The following is an 11,680-nucleotide window of genomic DNA, read 5'->3' as shown; positions in this document are numbered from 1 at the left end:
AAGTAACCACATAAAGGCCTAGCAGAAACTAGTTGTCTTTCTTGCCCACATGGTGTTAAACAAAGAAAAAAATGCATGAGGGATTTAAAGTAACATATAAATTTTATTTAAAAGTTGTTTTTGTTTCTTCAGAAAGCCCTACAAACTTAATCAAACTCCAGCTGCATAACAGTGCTAATATAATGCTTATGCTGTCTTAAAAATGTGTATGTCTTTATGTAGTCCTAAAGAGGAAATACCCTTGATTATACTTTTTTTTCACTTTCTGCGATCATTTAAGTACCCATCTAAACTGCATTTATAGAGATGAAAAAAGGACGTTTTCTTTTTGAGACCATATTTTATTTTTTTTCTTCCAATCCATTAAAAAAAATAAAAAGAAATAGACTGCCATTTTCAGAGAGTAAAAATAAATTAAACTTGCTCGTAAGAGAACTGACTAATTTCCCTAAGGATGCCTGAATCTATCTACAGTATTTCTACATCTATTTTACAGCCACTCATATTGCTATGAAATTTTAGTAGAGCTTGAAAACCTAAGTATTAACCATCTTATTTTCATATAAGTAATTAACACACACATCTTCACACTTGCTCTGGGAATGCATAACCAAATAAAAACACACTATAATTTAATCAGAAAGAAGCACACACACACACAAAAATGCATTATTTAGATGTGGATATTCAAATAAAAGAATGAGAAGTTTCCAGGTTCTCTGTTTTGGGGAAGGAGGGAGGAAATCAACAGCAATGCTATAAAATTCTGACTGCTGGCCGAGTCCATACAGGTGGGTCCTGATCTCCTGTACCTTTGGTCAGCATGTATGATTAAGGAAATGTACATGTACAATAAGCTTTCTTTCCTTTCTCAAATCAAGAAGTTGTTCAAACACCTCCTGAGCCCAGGCGCTTTTGTGGCACAGTGTTTGTCCTAAGGTTACTAAGGTTTTTCAGAGCAATGCCTACAGGTTTTGTCCAGTTTTACTGGTAACCAGATAGCACAATCTCTTTTTCCTCATTTGAAGTGTAAGAGGAAAAAAAGAGCAGAACAATTTGACTTCGCTTCTTTGTAGGAGCTGCTGCATTTGATGGTTCATCTCATACAATATATTGTTGTGTGAAATAGCCTGTGGCAAATGATTCAGTGGAAATTGTGTACTTGCTCCAAAATGGACAATTAGCTAGCAGCTTCCTCATAAGAACCTCCAAAATGCCCTAAAATACCAGAGTTTATGTATCCATTAATATGGCTTCTATGATGAATATGTTTCAATTTTTACTGTCTTTTGATTTTGGAATTACCTTCATCAGGCTCGTTACTTCACACGATTTAATGCTGAAGGTTTGAGTAGTGAGTAGAAGAAAGCTTAGACCTTATTTAGCCGTTGAAAGAGGACCATTTCGGACAACCCCCCCCTGCCCCCATCACTGCCCAGTCCTAGGGAAGATGTTACCAACAAAAATATTGTTCTGTGAAGGCGAGAAGGATTTTGACATGACAGAGATTTGGTGACTGATCCCATCACCACTGTCGGAGCCCAAAGTGAATTTACTGTGATGCTGCAAGGCTGTTTCGCAATTGTTAGAGAAATGTATTGTTGCAGCCATCTACTGTTGGAAGTTCTGCCCGTCAGTGTACTGCAGTACAGATATTGAAATATTAGATACTGTAGAAATACTCACTGAAAGTAGAGATCTTAAAATATTTGTTGGTACTGATCTCTGTTGCATTCTTTTGGATTAGGCTAGATGTAAATGCAGCTGTTGTGTTTTTATTTTAATTTTGTCTTTTAGTAAGGCTGTTTTTCTTTCCCTTAATATTCATGGAGTTATGCTTACAATATGGATTATAGGAAGGCCATGGCACCAATAGTGTATTTCTCTTCACATATTATTACATTCATGTTAGATAGCTTTTAAGGTTTCTTATGTTTTAATGAAGTTGTTAAAGTGAATGCTCTGACTGCATAATTCATGAGCCTTCATTCTGTCTTCAAAGAAACGGTCTCTAAACATTTTTTTATTTTACAAATCTTTTATAATCTTTTTTATAATTTGGTCCCCAGAGATAGTTCAGATTTATAGTATTTGCTTGACAGATACAAAGAGGTGCTATGTATTTTCTATTTATAACTCATAAATATTGAGATTAGCTTTCACACATCATGGGCTGGGTTATGGGCTGCTTTCTCTTCTGTGTGGTATCTGCAGGTTCCTGCAGAAGGAAGATCACACGGATCCAATCAGTCTTTGCAGTTCTTCTTAAGCATTAAATTGGCATAAATGGATACAGTTTGGGGTTTTCTATAATCTGAATAATTTCTATAAACCACAGTGCCTAAGCAGGATCTGAGCCCATGCCAGTTAGGTCCTCACCTCCCCATTGGTAACCTGAGTCTGACCTCAGGGATGTTGAGAGGCAGCAACACGAAGGAGATAAAGGGAAGAAAAAGCTTCCTGCTAGGATACATTCCTAGTAATTAGATTGACTGAAAGCTAAGTATACTAAAACAACACATAAAACAAAAATGCAGTGTCTGTTTTTTTTTTATTAGAAGAAATAAACCTTGCTGAAATTAATCCTAAAAAGACGATATGCTATGTTAAAGCTTACACTTATTATTAGCTACTAAGAGATGAAACTTTTTAGAAATGAAACAATATTTTGTCAGTAATACATATAGACACTGAACTTCTTAAGAAAAGGCATTTAAGCCAAAGGGCCTGCGTAGCTAAACACTCACAACAATGGTCTGTTCAGGTGCCAGCCTGTCTCAGGTAATGTATTTCAATTTCTCAGTCAAAGCAGGGAAAGCTACTAGAAAATTGAAATGAAAGCTTTTATTTCATATTGGGAACAAAAATGAATATAAATGCAGGCTACAACTAAATACATTGAAATCTATAGAATTGCCTATATAAAAGTGTGTTAATATTGGGAATCTTCCTATAAAATAAAAAAAACCACTATTTATTTTACAGTATGCATTTATCTGCTGTCAGATGTGCTAAGGGTTAAGCTACCATTTCTTTTTCTTTATAAAACAAGCAAAAAATACAAATACAACACAAGATTAAAATGAATTTAGATAAAAGTTTCATACTCATTTAAATCAGTAACTGAAATCACTACCATTCTGATTTAAATGAATATCTCACAAGTTATAATTGTATATCTCACAAGGTATAATAATATAAAGATAATTTCTGCTTTCTTTCTGGAGCAGAAGGGATTGTAAACCTGAATAATGTACTGTAATTCATAGACAACCCTTGTAAACTGAAATGCATTGCTGAGCTGCACTGTGCCCTTATCAAGGAATTAGTTGGACTGTGTTTTTATCAGCTGTTTGGAGAGATTAAATGGCAAGCTGGTTTTGAAATCTTCCAGTTTTGCAAGTCATCTAAAGGCAATTAAAATAATACGGTGACTTGAGAGTCTAAGTTCCCTTGATTTTCAGTAAGACATAAGCTTCTAAGCCTCTTAGAAATTTTGGGTGAAATATGCCTATAAAGCCATGTAACCCCAGTTTACCAAATTCCAACAAATAAAAATAATTTCTTCATAGCTTACATTCCTACATATCACCTGCCAGATGTCAGTTTCATTAAAAATGCATTTGAATATAATTTAAATAATTAAAATGCCATTTTAAAACATGCATAATTGTTTGCCAGAGGCCCTTCCTCACCAGAAGTAATAATTTCCACTTGTTGTGGTGACTTGATGAGCTCAGGCTGAACAGTTCGTATTTGAGCCAAGGTTTGCTTTAGTCACAGCCTGATGTTGCAATTAAGTTTAAGACCTGGGAGTTTATTGCTCAGATGGGTGATCTGGTTTTGCTACAAGGAGTCTAATGAATTTGATGATTAGTTTGTTGTCTTTTATCATCTGTCTGAAGTAATTTATGCTAGGCTTTTGACTGTTAATAAAATTTATGGAAAAGTTCAAAATGCGGGAGATAAAGACTTTTTTTTTTTTTTCAAGTGTCGTAACCATTAAATTGGACACATAGGCTGACTAGCTGGATTAAGGTTTCACCAGTAGAACAACTGTAGCCATGCTAGGAAAGATGGTATTTTAAAACTACTTTGATTGTTCTCTTGCTTTTGATAGGTGCTTTCTTAACTGGGCTCTGTTTCTGCACAGCATAAATATACATGTTGAAAACCAATAATGTTTTAAAGTATGATTGACCACAGTTAGGGATGCATTCCAATTTTTAATAAATTATTATTAACAAGAAGTTCAGAATACTACTGAACCACAGTGACTGACTTGGTCTTTGTATTGGGACAACAGATGCATAATTGCTAAAGCTTTCCACGTCACTGAGGAGCAAAGGTATAGCAGATATTCACTAGAAGCAGTTATACTTAAAACGTGCAGGGCAGCAGCCAGAAGGAGACTGCAGAGTTGCCTGCTGTTTGCTGTGAATGCTTGGCAGTGCTGTCAGACCTCCTGCAGGAGCCAGAGCCTTGCTTCTCCTTTGTGCAATGCGGATAAACTCCACTGAGAGGCAGAAAGGCTAGATGGAGAAGAAAGAGGAGCCATTTCCAAGTGTCTATCTTCTCCTTTTCCAGCATCTTCTCCAATATAGGAGAGAATAAAAAAAAAGATCCTAAACTCAAAAACTAGACACTTCTCAGCAATTTTTGACAAACGTCTAAGATTTTTTTTTCATCTGTGACACCTACGTAATTTTCACCTCTTGCTAATGTTCTCCCCTTGGTGACAGTAAGTGCTGTTGAGTATATAGGTAGCATTCAGTCTGAGATAATATTTGATTGTTAGTGTTCTCCCACCTCCACTGCAATGCAAAACTTTCAGTTTTGCAAAGTGAAAAGCAATTTTAGTGTCTAGAGAAAATAACGAACTAGTGGGGAAAGTGTTCCCTAATCGAGATAAAATCCTGCCACCTTCACTACCACTTAACAGTACCTTACTCTGAGATTAGGTATTAGTTAGTGTGAATAATAACAGAATCTCAGCTGGATTTCAAGTTATTTCTGCATAATTTATTCAAAAGATAAATTCCCTAATGAAAGATACTGTATCCACTTTAAACCAATGTTATTTCATCTATAATTACTGCCTCAGGTGTACCACACTAACTGCCATTTATCACTGTCAGGGACTTTTGAATTCCTACTACAACTATGGTATCCCATTGGGTTTGTTTGTCTCAGAGAGTACAAGATGTTTCTAGTTTGGTATGGCCCTAAAAAAGAAGAACAAAACCTGTCATCCCCTAGAAATACATTTGAACGTCCTTTATTCTGTTCTGGCACTTCATCACATAAAGGAGAGTAAGCACATTCATTTCCAACAATGCATTATATTTTTCATCTCAAGTTGATAGAAGATCTTCAGTCCATTGGTACTTCTCCTGCCACTTTCTTTTCTTAGGGGTTTTGTAGCCATTAACCATCACGTCTTTCAAAATTTGTAAAAGAATACAGACGTTCTGGCTCTTAGACCTCTACTGTAGTCAAAAAGTATCACACTTCCTCACTAAGAGAATGTATTTTTTCATTAGGAAACAATTATGAAGGAAATGTTCTTAAGAACTGTAATTTGCAATCGGTTCAGTACAGGCATTGAGGAAACAATTAGTGGTGTGTTCACATTTTAGAATGGGTGTTCAAAAAATTAGATTTGATTCAGGTAACAACCACAACAACATTTTGATGTCTTTTATTTTATGATATCTGCTGTTGTACAGTGGAAGACTTTAGAAGCAAGTAAAATAAAAGAACGATAACTGGCTACTGGTATGAGACTTTGTTTCCTTTCACTTTATGAAGGCTCTCCTGTTATTGTTCATCAGAAGCAGTAAACAAAACCTCCAGGCTTACTTCGAGCATGCCCCCATTCCGATGTGCACTTTGTATATAACTCTTGCTTCTATCATTTTGTTTGTTTCTTGTTTATTCAAAGTGAGCAATTACATCATATGTGTGTTAGTGACAGCTGTCAAAGTGTTCAGTTCTGGAGCTGTGATAGAAACATCCTTATTCTCAATGGTTTTTAAGAGAAGGTATATAAAATAAACTTCTTCTGCAAAGACCTTTCCTTATGAAGCACCTTGTTATTTAATTTGGTCTCAGCTAATTGGCAATTCAGAAAGTAATTTGTGTCTGAGAACCCAGACACAGCAGAGAACAGAAGCCTATGTGGAGCTCCGCCAGGTCCCCAGGACACAGCCCTGGTGTCACACGTGCTGACTGTGCCCTCCCTTAGAGATGGTGTACATCACCTCATTCACTGCGTGCTTAGCTTTACTATGAGGACTATTTGTAGGTATCAACCTCATCGACTCCCACAAGTGCAAGACTGTCATTTTGATTGCTGGTGTACATGTAAATGCAGAACAGTCCCAAATCTGTGCATGGGAGCAATCACACCTGAGCCCTTCAAATGCAGAAACAATTACCCTAGCACCTCAGACAGTAGTCAGCACAGTGACCTGTGATGAGTTCCTCTATTATGTATTATCAGTAACATTGTAGGGAAATGTTCACATTTTGTGAGATTAAACAGACAATAGGAATTGTAGTCAGATTTTTTTTTCTCTTGCCTGAATAGTCCATATTTATCTCCAGGCAACAGGAGAGAAGGAAAGTACAGAGGGCACTATCTGACTGCTTAACTCGTCAGACCTTGTCTTGGACTGGAATGCGATATATAATGAATTTCCTTTTTTAAATCTAGAATGAGTTCTGTTATACCCAGTCAAGCCTTAAGTTTCAGAAAACACAAAATGCATTTTTCAGACAGTGAACAAGAGCCCTTACCCTCTCAACCAAGAGATCTCCAATGGAAAATGAATTGTTTTTCTGCCTTACAAGCCTGCAAAGTCTACAAGCAGATTTTCATGCACATACCTGACAGTCCACCGACATCCATCTTCTTCAGGTTCTTCGCCTCCAGAATGACAACAGTCAGTTTGCCAGCAGTAGGCACATAGCGCAGGGAGAAGCAGATATCACCCAGCTTTTCTTGCTGTGAAAGCAAACAAGTCATTGTGTTATCATTTTATTTTATTTTTTTTAAATCATTTTGAACCTTTTTGATTTTGAAAAACCAGGATTACATTTCAAACTCCTGTTGTAAAACAAACCATTCAAATTAACAACATGTCTGCCACAAGTTAAATCCTTGGTAACCTGAAGTCCATTGTAACAACTGGAGTTCACAGCAACTGTCCTGGATGGACCCAAATGACAAGATGTGCTGGCTGCAAAGCAAGCTACACTGCCCCCCACTTCACCTTGGACAATCAGGATCCCAGACTGTTTGCTCTGTAATATTAACCAAGTCAGTATTTTTTTCCAGTTCGTGTTTCAGTGGAAATCAATTAACATACATATGCAACCACTACTGTTTTCTGCAAAAGAGTAATGTCGATTCTTTCTCATCATGATTTGTCACAAAAGCAAAATGTAGATAAAACACAAAGCACAAAACAATAAATGTAAGAAAGACCTGTCTACTATCAGACAGGCAAACTGGGAAGGCAGATAGGCAGGGAGTGCATCCCTCTTCACATCGGGAGTGGTTGGAAGTTTTGCCTTCAGTCTTTGCAGACTATCATCTGGGATTCTGCCAAACACAACCTTTTGCCACGCATTGCTTAGTACTTTCCTAACAGTCCTGGCAAAGAGGGAGAGGCTGAATTATGGGCAGAATTACTGGAACTTCATTTTAAAACTAGGAATAATATATTTAAACTTGCAGATACAGGAGAGAAAAGACCAGACTACTGCTTAGAAATGATCTTTAGGATGATCCGAGCTGCATTCCTCCTTCCTTTCAGGCACAATGTTATCTCTAGGTGAGTAAATAGGTTTCCTTTAAGAGAAGAAGAATCATGTTATACTAAACAGTCCAATAAGGCATTTTAGACAGCACTGTTTCTCTTTCAAAGACTGTCATCCTTATGGCACAAATCTGTTTTCCACAGTTTCTTCTGGCAGTAAAGTACATTTTTATCAGTCCCTTCGGTTCCAGTGTTCTGTTAGGATAAATTGGAAGGTTGGTCGCTGAAAAGTTTTGGATGTGTATCCAGGCTTTTGGTTAAGACACTGGGTAATTCTGGCAAAAATTATGCACCTTTTCCCCATACCACAAATATAGGAAGGACATGGCAATTTACCAGCTTCAAGGAGTCAAGGGAAAAGATACAAAGGCAGAACCTTACCTAAAAAGCTGTGGGAAAACTACCGAAAGTAACTGCTCAGAGGTCCACAGTTGTAGTTGGAATGTCACAAAGAAAAGACAGACCACATCCTAAGGACTTTACCATGGAAAATGCACCAAAATATTCTTCTCTAATGTCATTTATGAGAATCTGAGCTTTAACCACCAAGCCAAATTTTCAGCACTGGTAACTGTTAGATATAGAGGTCTAGCTATACAAATGCTCAATAACTTTTTACAAGTACTTTCTACTGAGAGTAAAGTGCCTATGCTGCATTAAACTAGGTTTTATTTGCTGAATTTTATGCAAAGTATCTAAATATCTGTGTGCACGAGCATTTTTGAAAATGAAATTCCTACCGAATAACAAGCATCTATTCTACTTTTGTGGTTTCCTTACATTCTTCTCACAATATCTCTTAGACACAAACACTTTTTTATCCAGGCTTGGATAAGTATCTGCAATATATCCATCTGAAGGATGCATTCCAGATACTCAGCAATACTTCAAAGTTTACATCTTCCTCCCATATCAAAAGGTGTGTAGGTCTGTCTCAGAAGAATTTCTTCGGGACACAAGAATCTGCTTGTGTTTTTCTTGCTCAAGGACTGGAACCTTATATATTAAAAATTACTCAGCATCATGTAGTTATTGATCTTTTTAATGTGCAAAAACTTGGAAACTTCAATAATAATGCAATACCTATAAAGTGATAGACTCTGAATGGATTATTACAAGTCGAGAAGGAGACCATGGGATTGTAATAGATAGTTCCCTGAAAACCATCAGCTCGGTGCTCAACATGGCCAGAAAACATATAGAACAAACACAAAAGTTGTGTATAATTAAGAAACAATCAGGTGGAACAAAATGAAACAGAACAAAAGCTTATAATGTTAAATGTATGTATCATGTATAAGATATGCACACATGCCCGTATCTTGAAAACTGGTGTGGTTATGGTATCCCTCCACCTCAAAAAGGATACAGTAGAACTGGGAAATATTCCCAGAAAAGCAGCAGGAATGATGAAAAATATGATACAGCTTCTGCATTAGGAAGAGTTAAGTAGATTACAACTCTCCAGGCTGGAATGGGGATATTGGGAAAGGGTATCTTAAAGACCTTGGTCTGACCCAGGAGGGCCGTAATGATGTTATGACCTTGTTCAAAGGAAGAGATCCTGATATCATAAAATTTACATTTTTAACTCATATCTAAAATAACCTAAGATGTCTTTCACAGCATGAACTGAATTTTTAAGAAAGGACTCACTATTCCTCTTTGTCTGCATAGGCTTTTATAAATCTCAGTATAGATTCTGATCATGGAAATACAGATTTCAGTATAGTTCACTTTCGACTCTGAGTGTGCAATGACATGGTGATAGCAAAGCATGTTTCTGCTACCCTGACATTTGGTTTGGGAAGTCTGTGTTGGCTGGGCTAATGGTGAAGTTGATCTATCACTTGCAGCTTGCTCAGAATGGAAGAAATCAATTGCTTATTGATTCGTGTTATCATGATCACAGCTCACCCAGCCACCTGGTGTTCCTTGCTGTTGCTGTTCTATTACATGGTAGACTTGGTTTAAATTAGTCTGGCTTACTCATGGGTGAGTAAGACTGAAACGGGATATTTGAAAGCTCGTCGTGGTCCCCCATCTCAGACACGTTTGTACTCAAGTATCAACCAACATTCAAGGGTTCTGCCCTCACCCCTAGATTGACTAGGCAGTACGTCGGTTGTAGCAGTACAGGAGCTTGTATTCCTCGGAAATGTACCTCACTGACAGAATATCTAAACATCTATTTTGGAAGGAATTTTTGAGTTAATGACATATTTCCAATTGGTCCTTTGATTGTTCTTATCTTTTTTTTTTTTTTAAAAAAAATGTTTGTACTGAGACTGAAGTGTCTCAATAAAATTGTGCTAGGATTGTTTTTGCCAAGCAGAGTGCCTCAGCAGAGGCTGGAGAAGGTATTTTACAGTTATTGCCACAGAGACCATCACCTCTCACCAGCCTTTCTCCATCTGTAATCATGTTATGCTTCTGTGCAAATACTGCAATTGTCTACACAGAAGAGTAATTTTATGAGAGTATTTAATGCATTTTTAGCCTCATCTAATGTAATTTTAGCTGCAGGAAACATGAAGAAGAAGGCAGCACCATGTAAACAACCAGTTTTCCATAGATCACCAGCAAGCCATGGGAAATGGCAGCAGATGATGGGCTTATTTCAGTGAATAACTTAAAGAAAAAGCAGAGATACCTGTTTAAATCCCCACATAATCACACGTAGAGCTTTTTTGCTGTCATTAAAATCTGTAATAACTAGTTTTCTTGAATATTTCTTGTACTTCAACATTTCTTCTTCGCATTGCTGCCAAGAGTTTTCTATTCCTAAGCTGTGTTTTTTTTTTTTTTTTTTAATTTAAAAAATATTTGTCAGGCAAGATACTGCAAGTGGCAGCACTGCAATGAAGCAACAGAAAACAATCACTAGAGGTGTGGTTTGCAGGAGATAATTACAAACCCCTGCAGGGCTATGAGGTACAGATGAGTGCTTCTGGTATGGTGATTATCTCATGAAGGTGCCTTATTGTTATTATGAATTTCTTTCAGCTCTATGTATAAATAATTTATGTTAGTAAATTACTTTGATCTCTGATGAAAACTGTAAGTTAGTGTTAGAAAGTTCCAACTGGGAGGTTCACAGACATTAACCTATTCATGTATAATGCCTAAACACCAATCAAAAGACTCTCTCCATCTAAGCAACTTCATAACTTCATTACATTTAAAGAGGATGCAATGGAGCAGAACATAAATGACATAGCACTGGTAACACTTCTTCAGCTTAGAAAAGGCTATTTGAGGTCCTATTGAGAACCTGATCCTTTTAGAGAAGACAGTAAGCCTCTCCTGCCTGTCTCATGTTTTTTCTTGTATTTGTCAGTGGTCATTTTTACCTTGACAGCACACTTTCCTAATAAGCTACAGAGAAAAATGCTATTTATGCAGATTACTCTCATTCACACTGCAGAATCTCTAACAGTGATATCTGTCTTCTTAATACAAGCATTCTCCACGTTTTGTTTAAGATATTACAAGAAAGTTGATGCTTGCAGCTCTCTTGGTAAAACAATACCAAAATAACAACCCACAGCACCACACTTTTTTTTTTTCCCTAATTGGATCTAAGACTCCAAAATTATCAGTACAAGAAAGATATAAACACAGTGCAGTGGGTTTCCAAATTCAATAGCCAATTTTAATTGTAGATATTTGCATGAGACTAAGAGAAACAAAATAGGATGTTGTTTGTGGGTGAAGACCCAAAATACAATCTTCCACCAATCCATGTTTGAAATATAAGCTAATAGTATTGATAACAGATGATCAAGGGGCTAGAGCACCTCTCCTATGAAGACAGGGTGAGGGAGTTGGGTTTGGAGAAGAGAAGGCTCTGG

The 11,680-nt window shown here is 36.8% G+C and overlaps 1 protein-coding gene across 5 annotated transcripts in view; it reads right to left on the bottom strand.

Annotated features, from left to right (window-relative positions):
* Positions 1-11,680, bottom strand: part of SYT1 (synaptotagmin 1) — a 356,060-nt gene that overhangs the window by 46,814 nt on the left and 297,566 nt on the right. For all 5 annotated transcript variants that reach the window (XM_040553936.1, XM_040553955.1, XM_040553947.1 and 2 more), the window contains one exon: positions 6,892-7,009. In XM_040553936.1, coding sequence (XP_040409870.1) covers positions 6,892-7,009 — 118 coding nt within the window. The remainder of the gene's footprint in view (positions 1-6,891; positions 7,010-11,680) is intronic.

This window comes from Cygnus olor, chromosome 1, assembly GCF_009769625.2.
Source record: "Cygnus olor isolate bCygOlo1 chromosome 1, bCygOlo1.pri.v2, whole genome shotgun sequence".
Lineage (NCBI taxonomy): Eukaryota > Metazoa > Chordata > Aves > Anseriformes > Anatidae > Cygnus > Cygnus olor.
This window is presented reverse-complemented; position numbering and strand designations above follow the sequence as displayed.